Raw genomic sequence first — 26,577 nt, 5'->3', positions numbered from 1 at the left:
TGATTTTGCTGTTTAATATCTTTAAAGGATATTTTTGGTTCTGGTTTCAACTAAATTATTAAATCGTGATCCAATATATCCCTTTGTGCATGTCCGGTCTCGATAATATTGCCTCACGAGCATTACCACACAATATGTAACCATCCTTTATTCCACCCATGCTCGAACTTATAAAATCTATTCTTTAATTGTGGTGCTTTCTTTATTGCACTCAATTTGGTTCATCAAATTGTGACTTCGTTGAACTCTGACATTTTGATTGAATTGCTTTCTCTTGTCACGACGGGCGAGGCTCGCACCTGATTGACTGCCATGCAGTTGCGGCATCGCTGCTTCCTCTTCACATTTATTTAGCATCACAACCTTTCATCTCGTCGAGCTGTTCAAGATATCAATCGGAAAAAACTGCATTGGCTTGAGTCGAGCGGTTCAAGATNTCTATCATCAGTTGAATTTTAGAGACCAGCTCTATCACTGTCTCTTATACACATCTAGATGTGTATAAGAGACAGAGCTTGAGTCGAGCGGTTCAAGATCTCAATCGGAAAAAACTGCACTGGCTTGAGTCGAGCTGTTCAAGATCTCAATCGGAAAAAACTGCACTAGCTTGAGTCTAGCGGTTCAAGATCTCAATCGGAATAAACTGCACTAACTTGAGTTGTACTGGTGTTGTCTAAATTGGAATATTAAGTCGGGAAAAACTGCATGAAATAACATTACGCAAACCGTTTATGAAAAATCAGCTAAACTCGTTTTTTGAGTCATAGACATAGAGTTGTTTTAAAAAATCTGTATAAATTCAACTATTTCCATTTGCTACTGTATTGTAAATTTGTTACCACATAAAAAATTTTATATGCTTTTACTCTTGACATAAGATAACTTTCATGTGCAATAAACTTAGCGTACCGTTTGTCACAACGCTTATTTCCTGGTCGTAATTTCCACTAAATGTTGGCACTGAACACACGGTTGATATCATCACAATAGTTATATTGATCGTGAAAGCGTAGTTCTCATTCCCTTTGTTACCACTCGCAGGTACAGTTAAAACATTGAAATGGTGCCTCAGGTTTGTTGTTCACGAAAGAAAGCTTGTGTGTTCGCTTCATTACAATGAAGCTCTCGTGCATGCTGTGCTCATCCATTGAAATAAATGCGCTACTGCATGCACCACTTGTGTTAAATTTACGCTAATAATTTTTAACGCATTTTAACTCAGATACAAACTGCTTATTACAGTTTAGTTACCATATTATATTTGAATTGGTTATGAAATATAGAGCGGACAGAATTCTTGTATTTGTGGAAAAATTAGGAACGTTCACAATAATTTGTAATACAGCGTATATACAATTTTGGTTAACGTGTGTATAGGTGGAAAGAATCTGTGTGCGTGTCTATCCACCAAGATTGTGTCGACGTGTTCATCCATCAAGTGTGTATGTGCACACCAGTTATTCAAAATAAAGTGTTTATTTTCATGTGTGTGCACACCAATATTTTCTGTGCATAAACATCATAAAATATGGTTGTGTGATCGAGTGGTCCCCTAGATTTGTGTCGGGGTGAGTGCATATTGTGAGAGATTTGTGTTCGTGTGTGTGTTGTATGTGCACGCCAAGATTTTGTGTACATGCGTACATAATTAAATGTGTGAACAAAAGAGATGCTCTGGAGCGAGGCGCTTTGTGTTCACAGAGCTTCCTGTTTATTGAGAAGTTTTTTTTTATTATTGCAATTTGACTTTCACCACAGCCTGTGTGGGTACGAGATTGCGTCTTAAATGTATTGTATTTCTCGTCGCCTCGAAAGTCTAAATCCACGATTTTTAGTTTTACTTTCCTGTAAAGGCATTCTAATTTTTTTACTATCAAATAATTGCAGCTCTCGTTGTCTTATTGTGTTTGTCTTCTTAAAGTACTTGAATCAGTAAGGTATTTTATAACGAGGCTAAAAACTTGTCGAAATAAGATGCCTAGATCAAGTGCCAATATGAATTATACTTGTTAAAAAACGAGTCAATCCTGTAATTTTTGTTTTTAGCTTCAATTTCTAATCGAAAATTCATCGCTTCTGTGGCTGCCGATCAACTTATTCTTGTGAAGGAAATTTTCAAGTATCCGTATGAATTATTCAGTTATTAATTGACAGAATTAGTAGTTCACCTGGTCGCCATGATGTATAATTATTCAAATTATTCTTCAACTTTAAAAAATTGTATGTAAATCCAAAAGAAATATGAAATTTACAAAAATCCTCTAATTAACACGAATAAATTAGGCGATGCAAAGGTATTGTCATTTGCCCGCCATGTTATTTTTTTAAGAAAAAGCCTGTGGAATCGAAAACTTCTTATTTTGAAGTCTCATGTGCAACTTCTTATTAATTTTGTTGCAAATTTTTAGCGATTAGTGCACGATTTACAAAGCTCTTTTCCCCTGTAATTAGGTACTACCAGCATAGTTAAATTTTCACATTTTAAGGTAAGAAACTATAAATATTGTGCCGGAATGATTGCATCGTTATCCCTTAGAGAAAGAATCGAATGTATTTGGAAAAGCATAGAAAGTACTCATATCATTAGCCTCATTAAATCAACATAATTTAAAAGTGAAGAAAACGCTAGGCAAGTTTACCTGCATATCGTAAACGAAAATGTTTTAGACGCCAGCTCTATCATCAGTTGAATTTTAGAGATCAGCTCTATCATCAGTTGAATTTTAGAGACCAGCTCTATCATCAGTTGAATTTTAGAGACCAGCTCAGCTCTATTATCATCAGTTGCATTTTAGAGACCAGCTCTATCATCAGTTGAATTTTAGAGACCAGCTCTATTATCAGTTGAACCGATGAAAGAGCTGGTCTCCGAAACGTTTTCATTAAAGATGTGCAGTTAAAATGCTTGGCGTTTTCTCTTCTTTTAAATTCTTGTTGTACTGAAATTATCAATAATGAGCGCCGGGAAGGCAAGTGATCGACGTTCGTCCTTGCACCGCGCGTGAAGTTTTGCCTCCTCGCTGAACTTTCACGCGATCGAGATTCACGGCCCGGGAGCCGCTGCCGCTTCACTGGATAGAGAAAGCGGGCCTCAACCGGCCCCTGTCGTGTGCCTCAACCGGCGCCTGTCGTGTGCCTCAACCGGCCCCTGTCGTGTGCCTCAACCAGCGCCTGTCGTGTGCCTCAACCGGCGCCTGTCGTGTGCCTCAACCAGCGCCTGTCGTGTGCCTCAACCCGCGCCGGTCGAGTGCCTCAACCGGCGCCTGTCGTATGCCTAAACCGGCGCCTGTCGTTGTCGTGTGCCTCAACCGGCGCCTGTCGTGTGCCTCAACCAGCGCCTGTTGTGTGCCTCAACCAGCGCCTGTCGTGTGCCTCAACCCGCGCCGGTCGTGTGCCTCAACCGGCGCCTGTCGTATGCCTCAACCGGCGCCTGTCGTGTGCCTCAACCAGCGCCTGTCGTGTGCCTCAACCGGCGCCTGTCGTGTGCCTCAACCAGCGCCTGTCGTGTGCCTCAGCCGGCGCCTGTCGGGTGCCTCAAGCGGCGCCTGTCGTGTGCCTCAACCGGCTCCTGTCGTGTGCCTCAACCGGCGCCTGTCGTGTGCCTCAACCGGCGCCTGCCGTAGTCGCCGCGGCCTCAACCGCCGCCTGGCGCGAGATCTTCTTCTCAAAATCAGTTGCGTGCATATAACAGAATTTTCCAGTAACGTTTAAACAGGGGATTACTTTTACTTCGAATTCCAATAGTACATATTAATTATAAAGTTAGAAATATTTCAGCTACTTGATGCGTATTCAGCTTTTCTGTTATATTTTGTTAGAGTACTTTCATTTTGTCAAGGAAAAAGTTTAAATGACAGGAATAAAAATGAATCAATATGTTGAAAATACTTAGTAAAAATCATAGTTTATGCGGTAATATATACCAAGCATTATGTTCATATGTACGTAAATGCATCTATTCACTTTTTATCTGGCTCAGTTTGCTAAAATTCTTGTCCCGCCGATAAAACGGAAAAATTCGTAGCATTTAATTGACACATAAAATTTTTGATAATGTTCATAAGTATACTCCTAATCCATAGTGGGATTGAGTAGGGAAGACAGGCAAAATAACAGACAAAAGTGCACATTATCGGTGATTATGAGTTGCGTTCTACACATCAACCTTCCGTACTGAGTAATACACTAATTGTGATAGATAATTAAATAATAGAAAGCTATTAATTTCAGTTTTATGTATCCTGGTGGCTTCCTCTCCTCCCGTAGAGGAAATCTAGAGAACCCACGATCGCACGATTCTCTCGATCAGGCTGTATTATTCGGTTGATGTGATTAAATTCTTATATGTACTACTAATTTATCTGTCGTAATAATCATTTTATCGTGTATATTTCTATCGTATGTATCTATTTAGAGCATGAGTTTTAAATGATCAATAATAACAGCCGTGTTCGTTGGCAAGTTTTGATGTAATTTATTAAATACTGTATTTTAGGAATTTTTTGGCATTCTTTACGAAATTAAAACGCATTCAAAGTCGAAATTTAGCGAGAGTATTTGGATATGTTTAGCTCATTCCTTTTAAAATTATAGTGACTTCAAATTAAGTCAGGGTACATTACTGCACCCTGAGTGCATTTTTGAGCCTCCTAAAGAAAGTCTACAATGAGTATTTGCAAATAACACTCATAACCAATTCTGTGAAGCTCCAATTTGAGTGTGCCAACTGTTCTTGCAGTCACAATAGACAAACAACATTGTTTTATAGCTCTAATTATTCTTTGATCAAGTAATATGATCAAAACGCTTTGTTGTGTTGTCAGATTCCGGGTTCGGATACAAAGCCGAGTTTTGATTGTCGGCGGATGTACGAATTTTCATTTGTTTACCAGCGTCGCCGGAAGACGATCTCCCCTTCCGGCTATTGATGCTGTATTGATTATGACGGTTCTTGGTGTGTGCCATTCATTCATTCATAAAATCCTGCTACCATGAAGGTAATCTTGACGATTCCAGTACGCGGAATCAATAATTCCTCCCTTTGTGTTCTTCTTTTATCTCTGTGATTGACTTTAATTTGATCACAACGACTAAAAAGGGAAGGTTTCCTTGTCCGAAAAATTGCGAATTATCAAACATTCGGCTGACGGAGACATTAATTCGTATAAGTTTATATATACGATTTTATTACAAGATTGATCGACAAATCCTAAGATATATTTTCTTTTGAAAATTAGTTGGAAATTTTGTTTGTTTTAGGCTCATATCACGGTCGACCTTGTAAGATTGTGAATGAAAATGTATATAAAAACTATTCAATTTTAATGCGATTCAATATTAGCAACTTACTGGTACTATTGCTCATATTACTGGAAGATGCTCATGTTTCATACAGGGTAATTCACGGAAACTTCCTTATTTGAAAGCTCAATAAAAAAAAGAACTAGTAAAGATATCGTTACAGTATAAATTTTATTGAAATACTCAGTGTCTTAATTTTTGTATCACTTAGTATTAAAGATGGCATCGAACAAATGACGGACCCCATTGTCAATGCATTTAGTTATTCGACTTTTATGTTGGCGATGATTTGGCGTATGTTGTTCTTCATAAGAGGTAGGGTTCTTGGACAGTCGTGTTAATCTTGTGTCTCGAAAACATAGTTATTTATCTCAACTGGACATTATCGTGGATCATCTTCTGCGATTTCCACCTTGTTACTCTTTACGGCTGCAGAACGTATATGTAGCTGCATTGATAGGCGCTTGTGTCTCCAAATGAATTGCTCTTCAACAACCTGCGCTTCAGCTTGCGAGTCCGTGTGGTCTTGTTTACTTTCCTAAACCACTTATGTTCGCTTCGCAAGTGTCACTTTTGTACCCAGAATTATGTTTACGATAATTATTCTGTACTCGAGCGCCAGCTTTCTTCTTCCCATTGGGGCTCCGCGGTAAGTGAAGGCTTCATTTTTGGCAGATGGACGGCTTCCGGATGCGTCTGATTGATGCCAGCTTATTGAGGCTTCGCAGATCTGAATTCATTCATGTTGAGGACTTGTCTACTACTAACTTCTGTCAATAGTGATGCTGCATTGTGCCTTTAGCGGCCGCTGAATTACTCGCGTAGGACGTGATTATAATTATATTAAGCTCGGCAAAATCACTGCTTTGTGTTTATACTGGTTACTTGGTATTGATTGTTTTTTCCTCTTCCGACGATAAAAAAAACATGAAATTGATCATCAGGATCAAGATAAGAGTTTTTCAGATAAGTAAAATAATTCAATTTTATTGAAAAATGTGCCCGACTTAGTCCAAATTGCGATGCATTTTTTCTCTGTTTGGATCACTCTGACCCAGTTTCTCCCCTGGGAAAAGGGCGCATTGGTACTACGTGCGGAAAGTGTCACTTTTAGGATAACGTGACCCAATATTTCTCTGAGTGTAAGGCGTCAATTTGGTACGGAAATTTTCGTGCAAGCTAGGTTGGATTATCATATATAATGTTGAAACGAAGTAGGTGCACGTCCATTTGAATGTGTTTATGTTCAACCATGTGAATATTTAACGTTATAAGGGGCATTTAGTTCGCACTTCGCACAAAAGAGAATTTTTCGGGGCAGTTGTGGAAAATGGCGTGGTGTGTAGTTAATTAGTTATTGAATGAGCTTTGCGAAAATTTAGTCCTCTAAATGATTTATCCCCATATATATTTTTTTAATATTTTTTAGAAACCTGAATTTACAACCATACTTTTAATAAAAATCCTAACGCGATTCATTTCATAGCTAAATTAAGTGTAAAAAATTATATTTCATTCGAAATTATTGTGCGTTTTTAAATGGTAACCAAATTTTTCTATTGATATGAGGCTCGTATGGCGTGCCCGATTGAGTAGCGAGGTTTTCTCTCGTAATGATAGTCGTCTCTGCGAAACGCTCGCTTCCTCTCGCCGCTATGCGGTGCTTTGCGGTTAAAATCTTTTTTGCAGTCTTTATTTGTGCGTCATCGTTGAGCCTTTGTTCGCCAAGCCGCTAGCTTATGTTATTAATGAATCCTGAGTAGTCTATGGAAAATTATTAGCGGTTATAAGATAATCGGCCCATAAATCAAGACACTGCAATTTTTGTTTGCCGTTATATTTGCTTTTTTGATACAATTTTATGAATTAATTATATCGAAGATATTGTGACGATTAGTTTTGATTTCTTCATTATTAATTTATTGAAAACTTTTTTAGAAGAAATAATCACAAAGAATGCATCAGGTTCATGTGATCGCACATTCCATCTGGCTTTTACATGGAAAATTTATTAAAATGTCGACAGTGAAAAACTTGTTGTTTTTGTAACATTATTGAACGTGCATCTAGAGTCTCAAGACAACATTTGATCATGGAACAAAATGCCAAACACATTGCAGGTTCGTGAGTCCTCAGTTATGGTTTTTTCTACGGATATTTCAGCATTATTATTTTGTCTAATTATTCACATTCTCGTATTTAAACTAGGTTATATTCCGTTCCCATGAATTATGATATGTAATGTGTGTACTGCCAGCTTTTGATTGAACATGGTGATTACAGTGGCGATAGATATACAAGATTTTCAGATATACAAGAAGAAATGATGAAAATTAGAAAAACCTAGGTGGAAATTGTTATAAGACTATGATAGGTTTTTCCGTTTTTGGATCCCATACACTTGTTGTAATAGGCAAAATTAATTCCTTTCGCCTTTATTACCTCCATGCATCTTCTCCCCATGCGATTTATAAAACAATTCAGGGTTTTTTGAGAAATTTTATTCCAGAAACGAAGGATAGTTGTGCTCAGGTCACTCACAGATTGGAACTGGCGCTCATTTTGGTAAACATCCCTCGCCATGATGACCCACAGGTTTTCAATGGGGTTGAAGTCAGGACTAAGCACTAGCCAAAGCAACAGGGAAATATTCTGCTCTTGGAACCACTTTTTTGCTGACTTTGCAGTATGAATCGAAGCATTGTCTTGATGGAAAACATATGATCCCTCATACTTCTCATCGGCAAAAGGGAGAAGATGGTGAAATAGCGTGTGCTTGTATGCCCCTGAATCTTGTCTCCAACGTAAAATAGCTAGAGTTGATTTTCCCTTTCGGCTGAACGCCCCCCAAACCATGACCGAACTAACACCAGATTGCCGCTTGGAAAAGAATTCAGGCTCACTGTTTAGGTGGTGTCAATAGCATTGCCATCCATCTGGACCATCAAAACTGAACTGAAGATGTTCCCTCACCATCAAAATTTTCATCACTGAGGATAATCGATCACCGATAAACACATTTTTTTCAGCTAGTTTTAGTAGGTTGATAACATGCTTTTGTTTGAGCATAGGGGCATTTTTCCGCTTCATGTACTTGAATTTCTTAGAGTCATGCAATATCTGGCGGATACGTCGTGCAGTCACATCAACTCCAGTGGCCAATTTTATAGAAGTAGAGGTAGCGACAGCTTTAGAAGCCTCCGAAAACAGTCACCTAAGATCTCTGTCGGTTAATTTTGGAGATGGTCTAGCTAGGGTGCATTTTTGATCCGTAGCCGTCCGAATTAGCAAAAAATGATTGTACATTGGTTTTTGATCGTTTTATTTCCTTTGCAATGTCCCGTTGGCTTCTACCGTATTTCGCAAAGGCCACATGCAATCTGCGGCTTCTCGGCCTCTGTAAGTCTTGTTCCCTTTGGCATCATTTATCTTCGAAAAAATATTAAACACTAAACTACACCAGAAGTACCCTAAATGGCGAAAATCAGGATAATCTTTATGTTGCTGTACTTTTTAACGTGAAAATATTATAGAAAGATACTAAAATAAAGAAAATCCCATCATGGTCTTATAACCATTTCCACCTAGGTTTTTCTAAATTTCATCATTTCTTCTCATATATATTTGAAAAATTTATTTTTTCGTATAGCGTTGGAACCGTTTTTAAACGTAGTTTAGCCCCGTGTAATTGGAATCCAGTATTTTTTTTTGTGCAAGAAAAAATATCAAGAAAAAACCGGGTGGTCGTATAGCCATTTCCGCCACTGTAATGTACACTGCTTGCCACGCTTCTGAAATGAACAAGAAACCATTACTTGCATGTAAACCGTCATTCGGTAATTGAACAGATTGGGTAGCAGAAACATCGAGACTCACCTCTAATGCCTGAGCATCCGCATTGATACGAGGATAACTACTTAAAACGCGTTGCAGTTCCCAGCGTAGCTGCGTTATATCGTCTCAGTGCGCGTTTCACTATAAATCTATTTCCACTTCAACATGAGCTTTGGTCACTTAATTCTTGTTGTTTGTTCCTTGTTATTTCCTCTATTCTGTTAAATAGTTTTTCTCTGTAATTTCATTGTTGGATTTTTAGGTGGATAGTGAGTGTCTACGTTTATTTTTCAATTGGAACTTGGCTGTTGTTGTTTTTCGGTTGGATGATATTTCGCAAGATCTCCGATACCGTATTGTCATTCAATTACAGTTTGGAGGGATTCACCTGTACAAAACATGTCGTAAAAATTACCGATTTGAAATTAGGTCATGCATGCAGCTTCGTTTCTCTTTTCGAAAAAATTAATGGTTACATCTACTGCACAGTTCTTGATTTTCCTCTTTTCATTTTTTACGTTTGTTTACTCTGGTGCATTAATTTATTGAATCCGGATAATCTACTGAATGTCCTATTTTAGTTGAAAAAATCCTTATATTTTTTCGAATTAATGCACATTCTTTCTCGAATCTTTGTCTACGAGAAATTTACTTATCGTCCTGCCGGCCCCCATAGAAAAACGAAGTCTGTTGTTCGCGCAGTCACTCGTGCTTGACTCTTTGTCTTGAAGGTTTGACTTTAAAGTCTCGAGATAAAGTAGATCTCAGCAATGTCCTTAATGAAGATATTCTTTATTTCTCAAAAATTTGTACTCCCCTACATAAATAACGTACAGTACTTAATTACAATAGCTCTGTAAAAAATAAAGAAATAAATGTTTAATGCCCAATAACATTTCCATTCTGTTTTCCCTTACGTAAATGAAATACTAGCTATATTTTTTACCCGACTAAAAACGTCAACAACAAGCAGTTTTGTTCACAACTTTCTGTTCATGTCATGTATCAAATTAATGGCCTGGAACGGTTTTTTTCTCTCGTGCCCTGAAATGCGATATTTTTCGTCGTCCTTTTGAGTTAAGCCTCATCAATCGTTGTTAGTTCGCCAAGGTTCTCTGTTCATTGTTACCAATTTGAAGGAAATTCAGTTGTTTCTCTCAAATTATTTACAATTTGAGAGGCCTTGCGTCGCTTTGCTTGTAAATTTTGTGAAGTATTATTCGATTTAACTGATTTCCGTCTAAATCGTGTTCCATAGTGCTTGCGTGTATTAATTATTCAAATTGCTATTCCGCAAAACGGTTGCAATTTTTATTTGGGGATATTTAATAGTTAGTTACAAAAACCTGCCTTTAATTTTGAATCAATTTTGACTAAAAGTTATGTCAGATGTTATCGATATTTTTTAAAAATTATTCTGCTGCTGGAATTCAAGTAGTAACTGTCGATTACAAGAAAAATACGCATGATGAAGCTTGTTAGCGTATTTCTGATTAATTAAGTGGCTTATAAGCTTATTAAGAAACAAGTTATCTGGCTTATACTCACCAAATGAAACTGACGTATTTTTGAATGAATGATGTAATTGATGTATTGATGATTTTGATATATTGAACCGATTATTTCGATCTTGCCTTACTTGTCGTACAGAAAGCATTATCAATCCCAAAACAATCTACAAACACTCCTAACTTGTTCCAGTTCTTGTGACGCAGTCACGTCTTGCACTACCTTAACTGGTAGTGCACTACTAACTAGTAGTCGCTGTTAGTGCACTACTACTAGTACACTACTACTTAACACTACTACCTAGTGCACTACTACTTACGCTACTACCTAGTGCACTACTACTTACACTACTACCTAGTACACTACTACCTAGTACACTACTACTTAGTGCACTACTAACTAGTAGTGCACTAATAACTAACTGGTAATAACTAAAGATATCTTCTCCTGTCCGTCGGCAGGTCACGGACAACCCTGAGAGCGTTTGGCCCTCGGAGTGGAGTTCCGTGGAAGGCGTGCCTGAGGGTCGCTTGAACGAAGCCTTCCGTCTGCTAGTCGCCCACCTCACCAGACTAACTGCTAGCGTCTGCCTGGTGAGTGTTGCGTCTGCCTGGTGAGTGTAGCGTCTGCCCTATGAATGAATATGCCTATTTAAAGCATTTTTTATTGCGTGTATTATGTTTCTATTGAAAGTGCAATATTCATTGCAACTTGAATCATACTTGCCTATCGCCATTTATTAAAACGTATATTGGCAGATGTATGCGTAATTGTACATATTTGAACGTACGTGGATACAATAATTAATTCATCGACTCAAACGACTTTTGAATTACTGTGCGTAGATTCATTGGCCTTCATTTTATTCGACTAAATTTCGCAATACCTTCGAACTCCTATATGTTTTCAACCAACATATAATGAACTAAAATTACTGAAACAACTATGTAAAATAATTGTATTACATTTTACAATTACAATTTACTGTAATTGTAACATAATTTACAATTATATTATAACTATGTAATATAATTGTATTGATAAGCTCTCTTAATTTGTCAGGAGTGGCTGCGAGTGGCGTGTGGAGGGAGCGTGAGTGGCGACGACAGCACAGACGCCGAGTCTCTGAACGCCAGCAGCAGCCACCTCGCCGTGCAGCTCGCTGACCACAAGGCACAGCTCAGACGACTGCGTCAGGACCAGTGAGTTGCTGGCTTGAAATGCCTGTCTACTGAGTGATAATCTACCTATCTACTGAGTGATAATCTACTGAGGAATAATCTACTGAGTAGTAATGTGCTGAGTAATAATCTACAGAGTAATAACCTACTGCATGATAACCTACATATCTACTGAGTAATAACCTACTGCGTGAAAACCTACATATCTACTGAGTTATAAGCTAACTCGTCTACTGAATAATAATCTACATATATACTGCGTAATATTCTACTTATCTACTGCGTAATAATATACTTTTCTGTTCCGTATCCAGAATGTATAAAAATCACACTGCAGTCAGAGTGCTTCCAAAATGCCGCTATGATTCTAATATATTCATCCAATCTCAATTTAATTTATATTGCCGCCGTTCGTTTCTTGAGTGTTGAATTCCTCTTCGTTTTCGATTCTGTTTTATCTTTTGTGTTATTATTTATGCTATATTTATGAGGGTAAATCCTCTATCTGGCAAGTATATGTATACCGATTCATAGGTAATCGTTACACGATGTAGGAAAGTTTCATCTCACTCGAGATATTATTCTCTTTCACCAAATTCTTGTCATCCATTTCTCGTCTCCAACTTTTTTCTCTAGAAATATTTTTTCGCTGGTAACCCTCACTGCATTTGAATTTTAGGAATTCAAGCATTTTCATGGTAACATAATTCGTGTTTGATACAAAGCGATTTCCGCCAGGTAAATAACGTCTTTCATTTTGATTTCCATTCCTACCCAAATTATGCTTATTATAATTAAGATTATATCATCGAACGCTCAAAATGTAAAATTTATTTCGTTACCAAGCTTACCATAATCCTTGTCATGTAATCAAAAACTAAAACTGTAATGTATATTATTATTAAAATTCTCAATAAAATCACAGGAATTCAAGTGAAGAGCTCAGCTTTGCTCTGTTAATATAGCAGAGTAGTGCGTAGAATAGAAAAGTCATAGTTCTAATTAATGAGACGTTGAGTTTTGTATATATGGTTCCTATAATTAACATTATTTTTTCAAAGAACTCAAACTGAAAGGATTTCATGGGATCCTTTCAGATGAATTTTTTTATGGAATCCATTAAATGTTTCCTTTTATAGAAGGAATTTTAATGAAATTACAAAGTTTCTGTTGAATAGCTCAGCTTTGCTCCAGTAATGAAACAGCGTCGCGTGACCGCGTAACGCGACAGGTGCTGTTACGCAGCCTGCGTCTTGTTACGCGGCCTGCGTCTTGTTACGCAGCCTGCGCCTCGTTACGCGGCCTGCGTCTTGTTACGCGGCCTGCGCCTTGTTACGCGGCCTGCGCCTTGTTACGCGGCCTGCGCCTTGTTACGTGGCCTGCGCCTTGTTACGTGGCCTGCGCTTTGTTACGCGACCTGCGTCTTGTTACGCAGCCTTCGCCTTGAATTGTTACGCAGCCTCCACTTCATTGCGTGAACCACGCGTTTATTATAATCTATTTATATTTGCGCAACAGAAGTTTTTAATTTTAGCACCTCGTGGTTCCAGTTGCTCGTCAGCTTTTGGTCTGAACTGCCCATTTCACTGTATAATTTTGGTATGAATTGCACTGGGAAAATAGTGATTGAAATTTTCTTTTGCAAATGAAGAGCTAAAGCTTCAAATCAGGCAAGACTGTGATAGCTTTAGCCTTGAGCATTCGAGCAGGTCATGCTTGGCCGGCGTTGCGCAGGAAATGCGTCATAAAGATACGCTCAAAGAAACGTTTCATGAAGATGACGCATAAAGTACGCTTTGAAAAACGTTTAATGAACATGACGCATTGAGTATACTCTGAAAATCTTTTCACAAAATGACGCATTGAGTAAACTCTGAAAAACGTTTCATGAAGATGACGCATTGAGTATACTCTGAAAAAGTTTCATAAAGATGACGCATTGAGTATACGCTGAAAAACGTTACATGACGATGACGCATTCAGTATACTCTGGAAAAACGTTGCATAAAAAGGACGCATTGAGTATACTCTGAAAAACGTTTCATAAAGATGACGCATTGAGTAAACGCTGAAAAACGTTACATGAAGATGACGCATTCAGTATACAGGGTCATCAATATTTAGCGTTACAACTTTGAGTGGTTAGAACTATGAAATGAAACACAATTGTGAATGTTTGAAAATGTATTTATGTATATTGAGTATACTCTGAAAAACGTTACATGAAGATGACGCATTGAGTATACTCTGAAAAACGTTACATGAAGATGACGCATTGAGTATACTCTGAATAAGTTTCATGAAGATGATGCATTGAGTATACGCTGAAAAACGTTACATGAAGATGACGCATTGAGCATACTCTGAACAACGTTTCACGAAAATTGCGCATTCAGTATAATCTGAAAAACGTTTCATAAAGATGATAAATTGAGTATATAATAAAAGTATCATTACACAGTAAAACATATTCGTGGCCTAAAAACTCGAAACCAGCCGCACTGTCGAACACATCTAGACTAATCACTACTGGGGCTTTAAAGCATTCCTACCAATGCTTCATGAATTCAACTGTAATAATGATGCTGATATAAGAATTGATGAACTGGGAGTTATAAAATGAGGGTGAAGCTGAAGCTGTCCCTGATTAAAACCGAGCGTTATAAATGTTGGCGTTATAAATTTCATCTTTATTTTAAAACTGGTAGGTAATTCTGGAGGAAATTAGAAGTGAATCTTGCGTTCGACGTCGCAACGAGAGGCATTTCTATATTTAATTGTTAATTTAATTAAAATTTATCCTCAAAAATTCTGGATTAAATTAGAAGTGAATCTTTTGTCTGAGATAGTATGAAAGTCATTTTAATTTTGAATATGTTGTTTTTATGAAAAATTATTTTCCTCTGTTTTTATCACATTATTTTGGTTTCACTCAATATCAAAATTTTGCAATTAAACCCTGTAATTTTCAACTGCGCTGCTTTGTATTTATAAAACTAGTAATTTATATTTGGGAAGTAGTAACTTATTTTTAGGGGGTATAAATTTAATCCTCAGAACATGCATGCTTGGGAATAATACGGGAATAATTCTGGTAAAATTCATTCTCACTTATTGGTTCCACAAAGCTAAGGCTCATGTGTATGGGCGTCTGCTGATGCATTGCCTGTTTATACGTCCTTGATCTTTGGAGCGTCGCACTATCCTTTTACTACTAAAGCCAACGAACTTTTTACAACGCTATTCCTACGTGAGTTGCAAATTTTATCCTTTTACTACTAAAGCCAACGAACTTTTTATAACGCTATTCCTACGTGAGTTGCAAATTGATCTTGCCGCTGGGGTTCGATTTTTTTAATGCGTGCGGTGATTTGACGCATGCACAATCAAATCAATTAATTGAACGCGGCATGGCGACTTGAATTTATAATGATAACGTGTCGGTGTGAAATGGGAAAAAGATTTCGAATGAATAAATTATTGATTTTATCTATGGCTCCAAACATCCTTTTAGCTGTATCAAGATTCCTGAAATTTTATGGCTCTAAATAAATGTTATAAAGTTATATTACTTCGGCAATTTATTGCTTAAAAATTTAGTGATCGTCGTTCCGAAATCATGTTTTTTTTTTTAATCAGTAACGCCACGGTTAAGAGCCGCCGTCTAACCTGGAATTTTTTTTTTTTTGCTTGCTTAATTAGGATTATTTCATGTATTCCATTAATTTATGTGGGAGATTCAATTATTACCCTATAAGTAAAGCTAGTTATTTGAAGGTTTTAAATTATTAAGTTATTAATAGGTTTCATTGAGGCTCAATATTTATCTTAATCATTAAATATTGCTTTTCAATTCATAAACTATTGTCTTAAATTATAACGATTTTTTTTGCTATCCAGCCACATAAAATTTAACGTCCTCATTACAATAATAATCAATCATCGACTATATTGTATTGAACTTTTCCTCCAAATGATTGTAGCTTTGCTTCAAACTTCGTCTCCCCATGCGTTCACTTGTCAGTCTACAAGCATTCTTCTACAGTAACTTCTTTGAATATCACGTACATTCACGCTCACTTAAGACTTTATCGAAGAGATTTCCACCCTCAGTCTCTGTTCAAGTCGCTAGCTGATTGAATAAAGGCTATCCAAGTCTTTGCTCATCGAATTCTTGATATTCCTCGTTTTTTCGATATAATTTGATATCGCGCTCATAAAATAACTTACGCAAATTAAAATTAAGGCTTTTGAATAGAAATGTGTGTATTTAATAGGGAAAACAGTGTTTATTTGTTTTTATCTAAACTAATATGAATGCGCGAACTTATATTCAATAAAACTGTGGTAACGTTCTGGCAATAAGTTTTTTTCACTGCACAATATAAGTAGCTTCAAATATACTCGGTCTTCTCACAGTCGAGTTCCTTTAGAACAGCAGGCAAGAAGTTTGTGACGGAAGCGTCGGCTCTGCGACTGAAAAGAACGAATTTCCTGCCTTTTGTGAACCTGGCGAATAGAGAAAATCTGCCTCGTTGTACAGATTATCAGTGCAGCCACGAACTCGGCGTCGTTCATCAATGATCATTTGCCCTCATCATTGATCATTTATGCTTATCTCTCAAATGAGAACGAATTACTCACGATTTCTTGCAGTGATGATTATGTTTTAAATATATGATGGTGAATTGCTTGCAATGGTGACTATGTTTTAAATATATGATGGTGAATTGCTTGCAATGATGACTATGTTTTAAAAATATGATGGTGAATTGCTTGCAATGATGACTGTTTTAAATATATGATGGTGAATTACTTGCAATGATGACTGTTTTAAATATATGATGGTGAATTGCTTGCAATGATGACTGTTTTAAATATATGATGGTGAATTACTTGCAATGATGACATTTTCCTCCACAATACTGTATATAATTATGACCAGATGGAGCATATGATGCACTCGCGATGATAATTTTTGTTTGTGAACTGCACTTAGCGTATCGCTTGTCGAGGAGAAAGAGTGCCGTAAACTATCGTGTAATTTTTCCGTTCCAAGAAGGGATTTTGATGAACAATTAGGATTTAAAATCCTATTAGGATTTTAAAAAAATCAGTATTTTGAAAGTACCACTAATACTTTGCTTACTGAAATCGTTTTTTTTTTACGAAATACGTTCAGTTTAATTTTTAAATGGCAATGAGATGCAATTGTCTTCATCAAAACCAATTACTCAAATCCGATTTTCAACTCAAATCATTGAATTTTTATGCCTAAACTTGCATTCTTTATGCATGCGTGCAGGTATATGTTGCTGTTATACATAATTATTTCCAACTGTACATGAAAGTGAATACGCTGCTATGCACCAAACCGACAGAATTTTGTGTTGTTATAAAAATAAATCAAAACCACTGCGAAATAATGTGTTATGGTTTCGCTTGTACTATTGCACTGCTAATACTTTAACATTAATAAAAGCTCAAATTATTATTAATTATTAATTTGCATTAATAATTAATAATTAAAGTCGTCCCGATAGAAATTTACGGACTATCCGCGTTGGAATGTTTATTATGAATGGCATTATTATTAATAATTGTGTCGGTATGCTAATCGCTTCCCACTTTTGTTCGAGTTAATGTATTGTGTATCCTCACAGATGAATGTATTGCGAGTACAAAGATTTAAAATGCCTCAATTATTCACTACCGCGGTGCCTGAAAACCAGTTTTATCGAGTTGTTTACTTTTCGATTGGTTCGTGTATTGTTGTAAATATTTTTACATTTTAGAACATATCTGAAGAATTTCTGCTTCAATTTTGCGCGTATGACACGTTTACGTATGTAACCACTTGATTTCTTACGCCCTCAATTTAGGTAAATTCTCTTTTCTCAAGCGGCGACGGCGATTGATCTTCAGTTACTTAGATAATTCCCGCTTCGATCTTAGCCAATGAATTTATTTGGATATTGCCGTCTATAGTCCTGAATTTGATACTGTAAAAAATCAGTCATGTCGGTGACCTGGATGATTGAAGATTTGACCTTGCAGATTCGATGCTGATATTTCTATCGTAGATTTTACTGTTTTCGCGTGGTATTCTCCTCTGAGCTTGTCCCGTGTGGATGCGTGTGCTGTTTTCGCGTGGTAAGCACCACTGTTTTCGCGTGATATTTGTCAGTGTTTTCGCGTGTAATTACTTATATGGTGTTTTTTGTGCGATGTGCTGTTTTCGCGTGGTAAGCACTTCTGTTTTCGCGTGATATTTATCAGTGTTTTCGCGTGTAGTTACTTATATGGTGTTTTTTGTGCGATGTGCTGTTTTCGCGTGGTAAGCACCTCTGTTTTCGCGTGATATTTATCAGTGTTTTCGCGTGTAGTTACTTGTATGGTGTTTTTTGTGCGTGTGCTGTTTTCGCTTGGTAGTTACCCCTGAACTTGTTGTCTTTGTGAGTATGAAGGCCTGGGGCTGTTCTTCTCGAGCGGCTGAGGTAACGAGCGACTTCCTTCGCTGCTGATGTCGTCAATGAGCTCAGTGACGGGAGCCTTGGTTCAATGATGCACCTGTACAAACTTTTAATTATTGCAGGTCTCCTTGATTTACCTGCATCCATGATGAACTTGCAGAGCCAAGCCAAAATCCCCACGAAGTTGATGATTGTGACTATTTGATTGCAATTTCCATGAATTATATCTTTCAGTACCTGCTTCTGAATAAATGAAAAAGTCATAATTTCCGGTGAAATTACTTATTTTCTGACCACGTATGATTAGACCACGACTGATTGTTATATACATTTATTCAATTTATTTTCTTCTTCTCAATTTATGTATCTTGAGTTTACTCGCAACAAACTGAGCCTCTCGCCACCCAGACTGGCGAGTTCGCTCGTCTTCCCTGCTTTTAGGTTGTCCTGCTCACTTTAATTGCCGGCTTCTTCCCACATCCCATTTCCTTCTTGAGGGTTTGTTACTTTTGCCTGACAAACGTGTTGTGCGATTGAAATGGAATTTTGATTGCAATTTAAATTCTAACTTTGTTCTTGCCTTATGCCAGCACTGTTTTATAAGGCATCTTTCAGTTTTTTGGTAAAGGCGTGTAGGAATACTCACGATCAGTTCTATCTCAGCTAGCTATTGATTTTGTCTTGTGTTTACACTATTTTATCTTTCGTGTCTCAGTTTAGTGTAACTGCGCGTAGTTATTTTCACGAACAGTTCTATCTGAGCTATTCTTCTTGTTTTTTGTTTGCACTATTTCATCCTTTGTTTGCAGCAGTATTTTTTTCCACGAACAGTTCTATCTGAGCTAATGTTTTTGTTTTTTGTTTGCACTATTTTATCCTTCGTCTCTCAGTTAACTGTAACTGCGCGTAGTTATTTCACGAACAATTCTATGTCAGCTATTGTGTCGGTAACATTCCCATGTACAGATGCGGTATTATAAGACGCTCGCGGCTAAGCAATTCGAGACTGTGTGGTCTTGCTCGTTAGCTTTCATTGTAAGCTGCGCCATCTGGTGACCACGCCATCAGTTGCTCATGTTGTGATTTCAAGAAATTTCTTCGTGTAATTATATCCGACTACGGATTCGGCTTCTTATATTATAGGTTAGAATCTTGTTTTTATTTATGAATGTAAGACATGAGGATTATACGCGTGAAATGCACGTCTAACAAGACTGTTGAATATTTAACACGACATTTGTTTATCAACATATTATCTTCGAAAATGTTTCTACAGAGGTTAATGAGCACTAGAGGTCAATATACTCCATGCATCAACTCTATTTGCTTTTATTTGTCTTGATGCTCGTGTCTCTAATTATGAAGATTTTTTGGCGTCATGCTCGTGAAGCTCTGCGATTTACCGTACAACTCCGCCGGTTGTGACTAGACGACTTGAGATCCGCGGCCGCCATGTAGACGACTTCTTTCCGCTTGGCCGTTGCCATCGAGCTGCTGCTATAAGTGTTCTTGCTAAGGATGTGTTGAAACATTGATGTTCGTGAGGAAAATTCGTTTTTTTTGTGCTCGCGGCGGCTTGCTTAATCCTGGAAAATATAGTTGGAGTAATGAAATAAGAAATTAATATCTAGTGAAAAGCTTATTCACTTCATATGTTTAGCGTTAAACATAACCGTAACTGACACTATCATCAACAGCTTTAAAAAATGGTGAGATTCTATTTGATTTGAATCCATCATAAAATAAGTGATATGATCTAGTATTTGTGATTTAATTTTCTTTTAAATATGGGAGAATGGGCTTCGAATTTTCGGAAAATGGGCTTCGAATTTTGTTTTATTTCGCATTAATGTTGTAGTCTTTTCTCTTCCTAGTGATTATGTGACAAATTATCTTCCTCGGTAGCGCATTTTCGGTATTCTCACAAATTCGATAAATTTAACGGCTCCCTGTTTACTTACCAGGTAAACCATCGCAAATAATTCACAAATTTCTAAACTAGTTACTTATTTAGCGATTAAACTTCGAATCTTGATGTTGAGATGTGGGCTGATATTTCAAGAGGTTCGTTACGTCCCGGAGATCCGTGAGTGACACATGGATTCAAGTTGCGGACGAGGTTACGCTTGCATGGGTGCAGGAAATGCCTTCAGACAATTGCTGCAGGTCTTGCAAAGCGTGCAGGATTTGGACCCGTTGTTTTGCGCTCAATTAAGTTCTGGGAAGCTAGCCTCCCTGTCACAATAATTAAATGAAGGGTTGTGGATAATTTTTCTGATACGAACATAATTGCTAACAAATATGACGGGTTTAAAATAGATGAATTTATAACTTCTAAGACCTTGTATTCTTTTCGACGCGCTGTTAGAATTCCGTACAACTTATATTATTATTATTATTTTAACAAAATTCTAACCCTGCGTTTCGATGTTGACCTGTTGATTGTATTATGATATCGTACCATATATAGGACTAGATTTCGTGCAATTTAAATCACTTGAAGTATCAAAGTCATTTTGTAATTAGCATTGCATAAGCATTCTGCATGTACGCTACATTAAACATAAACTTTCTGAAAAATCATACAGTTGAGTATGATTCATGCAAATCATATACTACAGTTGTTTGTAGCTTGATATCGAAATATTTGATGTAGTCCGAATTTCAAAGGTCGTCCATTTTCTGTCTTTTTGGTAAATGAAAAAATTAAAGTGGGGTACTTTTATCACTCTGAAGCACTTAAGGAACCAATATGTTGTTTATTTTTCGTATTAGTTTGAAATGAAGTAAAAAAACTATAAAATATCACCAATTGACCTCTCGATAATAATCACGTAATTATAATTGATTATGATACGGCTTGCCATATCATTGATGATATCAACTTCGACATCGAAAGCGATTCCAATCGCGATATCAATTATAATACTAATCACGAAATCGGTGCATGGAAATACTACGGTGTGTTTTTCGTATCAGTTCAGTTATTTTATTGATAGATAAATATAAGCCTATTAATAAATGAACTAGTATAAGTCTATACTTATAATGAAGGTCCACAATTTCAGGTTTCCTTAAACCGCATTTTTTTCTTCTAGTAATAGTTTTAAATTTCGCGACAGGCAAACAATGTTAAAACTACGTTTACTTGACGTTTATTCAAATAGAAAACATTTAATGCAACATTGATTATTCAATAAATAACAGTGATATGACTGTTACCATAAATATTTTACATGTTTTTTTTTGCTTTTCCACTAATTGTAATATAAAATAAAATGCGTTTAAAAATTAATTTCTTAAGACAACACTTCCAAAGAGGCCATTCTCTCCGATGTTACACATGTACAATGAATTTTTAATTTTATTTGTAAATATTTAAAAATATTTTTTATTTAAAGCAAAATTTTTCTTAACTTTTTAAAATTATTTATTCTGTCAATTGATTCAAGCATTGTCTCTGCCTTTACGCGTGTGTGCAAAATTTCAGATCGATTGGACAATTAGAAGTGTGTTAAATATCGATTATAATATTTGTAGCAGACAACAAGAAGTGAAGTTAAAGAAAAGTGTTGTAATTGAGAAATAATCTAGTTCACTGCTGTTCGTGATACAATATAGGCATAATTTATATAGGCCTTCAGACCCAAATGGCCTCTTATGGGATCAATGAAACCTTTCACGGTCACTTCAATAGCGTTGATTGCGTGGAAGGTTATTGCTGGTATTAACATATTTAATGAACAATTAACTCCCGATCAGTTTTATAATTCACACTGAAACAGAGTTTAATTTTTTCTATCTTTCCATTTTTTCTTTTTACTTTTGATTAACAATTAACTCTAGATCATTTTTATGTTTCACATTGAAACAGAGTAGACTTTAATCTACCCGCTCAGTGTCCATTTGTCGATTATTAAAATCAATTATGGTGGTTTGGGTCAGAGTTTTTGCTTTCATTGGATTTTTTTCTATTGCTTCGTTTTTTACGAACCCAGCATATTGAGTTCAGTTTTCCTTTACAATTGGTTATTATAAATTTATTTCAATTCATTAGTAAATACCAATTTGACCAATTTGATAACTGGCAGTTTAACTTTAATGAACGAAGACATTGCTGAATTCCCTCCCAAATAGGTAATTGAACACGTTATCTAAATAAATTCTTTGAATGTTTCTCTTAGCGTTACATTTTTCATGGTTTGTCAGCCTCACTCGTTGCCTTGACTGTAACAGAATTGTTACCGATGTTACCGACTGTAGGTAATGACGTTTAACGAAGGTAATGACTCGAAGCGTGGCTTTGAAGGGCGATTCAATTTTTTTTGTGCTGATTGGTTCGTTCACTACCTAGCAGGACTGTGATTGGCTGTTTCAATTGCCTACAATTCGTATAGGTTTCCTTTCATTAGTTTACCATGAAATTAATTTTTTTGCTAACTTCTCAGATCTCGTACTGTGCCGCCGTTTCTGATTTGAATGCATGGTGACATTTTGACTAAGTGATTAGCCTTTCAAATTACTTTCGAATAAATTCATGTCATCTTATAATGATACTAATTGGCGAACGAAAATGAATTTTTGCGAAAATCGAACGCACTGCTGAAAAATTCTATGCCGAAAATTCCTCTACGCTGCAGAAAATTTATCCGAATTTTAGTCTCAGGTTTATAATTATATTTGTTTTGCTGGATTCAGGATGAAATGTTTTTACATATAAATAAATTTTAAACTTATGTGCCAATTAAGCTTTATGTCTGTTGTTAGTGCATATGAAATTGTGGCGTTCTAGTAGTAGCAAAGTTTCTTCCCATTTTGTTCAATTTTGCAGGTGAATTTGAACTGACCTTTTACGCATTTTTTCGCGTAATTATTGAAAAATTGGAGGAGCTCATTAAACTCCAAATGTTCATGTTAAGATATCGCACTTCGCGCCATATTTCAACCGTTGAGAAATCTTTTCTTTACACTACATCTTACAGTTTCCAGTATTTACGCTGGAAAACGAGAATTATCTAGTAAATTCAATATTTCACCATAATTAATTAATTAATCCACCATAATGGGATGAAGTTGGTAATAGCTTTCAATTTATTGTATGCTACTTAGTTATACTTAAGCTTGGAAGGTCCCAATCTGCCTGCATTAAATTTCGACTTTCATGTTCCTAAACTTTATTTTTTCGCAGGAAATTTCGAGTTTGACATTACTTTATTCAACTTATTATTTCAGTGACGATATTTTCGCAGGAACATTACATTACAGTATTGTCGAGTGTGACATTACTTTATTCAACTTATTATTTCAGTGACGAAAAATGCGAGCAAGCGTCGGAGCTCAAGGAGGAGCTGGAGCAGCTCAAGTCGAGTCTCAACAAAGTGAAGCAGGAGGTATGGTATTTAATTATATTGATCGTCTTTATATATGTTAAGTTATAGACTTATATATATAACTATCGTACGTGCTATAAGATAGCGCTCTTCCAGCTTAAATATCAGCAATATAACTGAGTCACTATTCTTCTCTAAATGGTCATATTTTAATTTTTGATAGAGCATCAAACAATGAGCTGATGATTGGTGATTGATGGCAACATATAGCCTCCAAAACCAGCCTTGGAACGTTGAGGCCATTTTGGCCAGGGGTTTTGACTTGCCATATATAATAATATGCCCTAAGGAATGTTAAGGATACTAGTGCACTCAACGCAACATCGTGTGACACAAATGTTAGGCTAATGTTGTGCGTGTCATACACTCAAGAGGTTGTATGCATGTGACATTTTAATTTATTATTGTGTCCAGCTGATTAGGTTATTTATTAATTTTTTTTAAAAAAAAGGCCTCCCACACTCACCATTCCAACAAAAAAAAATTGATTTTATTAATTATTGTTTAACCTTATTTTTTAAGGTTAATTAACGTTTCATGAGTGTGACACACATGTTAGGCTAAATAGCGCGTGTCACACATTAATAGAGATTAAAATCGTATGCACGTGACACATTAATTCATTATTGTGCTGATAAGGTTAATGTAGTCACCTCATATCAAGATTATCTTCCATGATGCGCGTGACCCCGCAGAACGTGGAGCTGGTTCAGGACGCTCGTGCAGCGCGGGCCTGGCGCGACGAGTCTGACATCCTACGCGAGCGCGCTGCCAGGGTGGACACGCTCGAGGCCGAGGTGGCCAAATATAAGGACAAGATGGCAGATATTCAGTTCTATAAGACTCGTGTCCAGGAGCTCAGAGAGGATAACAAGTAAGGCGATTTTGAGGAGGAGACGCATGCTTTTTTTAAGTAGTTTATTGTTGTTTTTGTTTCGTGGAATGGTTTTTCTGTTAGAATGTTTTGCGAGCTTTTCGAAATAATTTTTTTTTCAGGTCTTTTTAGATTTTTATTTCACTTCATTGTTTCAATGAGAAAGACAAAGATGTTTATTAATCTAACGTAAATTCTATACTTCTTATTTACTCTGTAACGATTTCTCAGTTTAATGAAGATTTATGTTCACCGGTTCGATTTCTTTACAGGCCTAAATATTGTATAAAATTTTATTTCTACGGATAAGCGAACCAATATTATCAAATCATTTTACACGTGAGTGATCACCACTATAAATGTTGAACCATCAACCCTCATTTCTCGACAGAATGTTGTCAGAGACGAAGGACATGTTGGAGCAGCAACTCGAGACCTCGAGGAAAAGAAGCGAGCAAATTTTGGAACTGGAGAACAAAATCTTGACACTCAAGCAGAATATTAACCAAATCAACTTGGTGAGTTAAATTAAAATTATAATAATAGATGAACAATTGAACTAATTCGAGAAATGGGAGGTCCAGTAGTCGTAATTGCAACACTTGTCGAAGCATAAAAATTTCGCCGACTCTTTGTTAAAGAAATTAGCAGTCGATGATGCCATTTGTATTTATAAGCCTGTTCGTGATTTTTAATATAAGAAAAATGGTTTAATGTCACTAGGAATATTTGTAACACAAAATGCTATATGAAAGCCTTCAATGAACTTGCAAACTAATGCCAGTCTGTTCAAGTCTGTCGAACAGTTTTCAGGCACTAGCGTCTACGAAAGTAGCTCTTAATTTAGCCAATAATTAATAATTTAATTATTGGTAAAATTAAATATTTAATTTAGAATTAAATCTGAATTGAATAAAATTTAGTCACAATAATAAACACATGAGACTAATCCCAAAAGCTTGAAACTAATCCCTATTTTGAAACTAATCCCTAATCCACTGCTATCGGTAAAAAATTGATATAGTTATAACAGTCTTGATTCTAAGCAAATCGTGATACTAAGCAATTGAAAATTATTGCAGGAGCGGAAGCATTTTGAACAGTTGGTAGGCTATATTGTAACAGTAGGTAAAAGTAGTCATTAATATTGTTAAAAAGACGCATAAAATAATTAATCACAATAATTGACTCTTTCAAAACTAATTGCAGGAGCGTGAGCGTGACCGAGAGCAGTTGCAGGAGCTGATGGAAGAGAACGCTCAGCTGCAGATGAGCGCACGTAACTCCCTCAACGAGTCCACGACGCTCGTAGCGCAGATAGACAGGCTCAAGACGGCAACCACCAACGGCATCAGCATCAGCTCCGACCTTAACAGTCAGCTCTATTACTATAAGTTTTGTGTTAATAAATCTTGATATTTGAAGTCTAGTTATTAAGTATTGATACTTGAAGTATCAGATCTCAAAAGTGAGCTAAATTATATAGTTCTTCGCTGTTTATCGCTTGTTATTGTTTAAGATATTCAACCTCAAGAGTGAACTCGCTTTGCATACTTCATAATTTTGTAGAGGATTTTGCAAAGTTCTTTGTTATGAACCCAGGCATGTATTTGTAACTTTAAGTTCTGCCTCCCTACATGAAACATATGAAATTCTATTCAGCTCATGTAGCGATTATCTTATAAGTTATGATCATGTGACCGTCCTCGATAAACGCCTCTGATAACTGTTACAAAGTTTAACACTTTCACATTAGAGTTCATTTATTTTTATACAAGTATTAATTCTGCTTTACTACTACGAGTATTACTTTTAACTATGACGAGTTTTCTGCTTCACTACTACGTGTAATACTTTTAACTATTACGTGTATTCTGCTTCGCCACTTCGACTTTTATTTTTAACTATTACGAGTATTCTGCTTCACTATTACTTGTATTATTTATAACTATCACGAGTATTCTGCTTCGCCACTACGAGTAATACTTTTAATTATTACGAGTACTCTGCTTTAC

At 36.4% G+C, this 26,577-nt stretch overlaps 1 protein-coding gene across 1 annotated transcript in view; it reads left to right on the top strand.

The window, feature by feature from the left end:
• Positions 1-26,577, top strand: part of LOC108674281 (girdin) — a 123,961-nt gene that overhangs the window by 78,144 nt on the left and 19,240 nt on the right. Inside the window, exons 5-10 of the mRNA XM_047881685.1 lie at positions 11,106-11,237; positions 11,707-11,846; positions 23,607-23,688; positions 24,384-24,562; positions 24,954-25,080; positions 25,772-25,937. Coding sequence (XP_047737641.1) covers positions 11,106-11,237; positions 11,707-11,846; positions 23,607-23,688; positions 24,384-24,562; positions 24,954-25,080; positions 25,772-25,937 — 826 coding nt within the window. The remainder of the gene's footprint in view (positions 1-11,105; positions 11,238-11,706; positions 11,847-23,606; positions 23,689-24,383; positions 24,563-24,953; positions 25,081-25,771; positions 25,938-26,577) is intronic.

This window comes from Hyalella azteca, unplaced genomic scaffold (assembly GCF_000764305.2).
Source record: "Hyalella azteca isolate HAZT.00-mixed unplaced genomic scaffold, Hazt_2.0.2 contig8593, whole genome shotgun sequence".
NCBI classification, from domain to species: domain Eukaryota; kingdom Metazoa; phylum Arthropoda; class Malacostraca; order Amphipoda; family Hyalellidae; genus Hyalella; species Hyalella azteca.
This window is presented reverse-complemented; position numbering and strand designations above follow the sequence as displayed.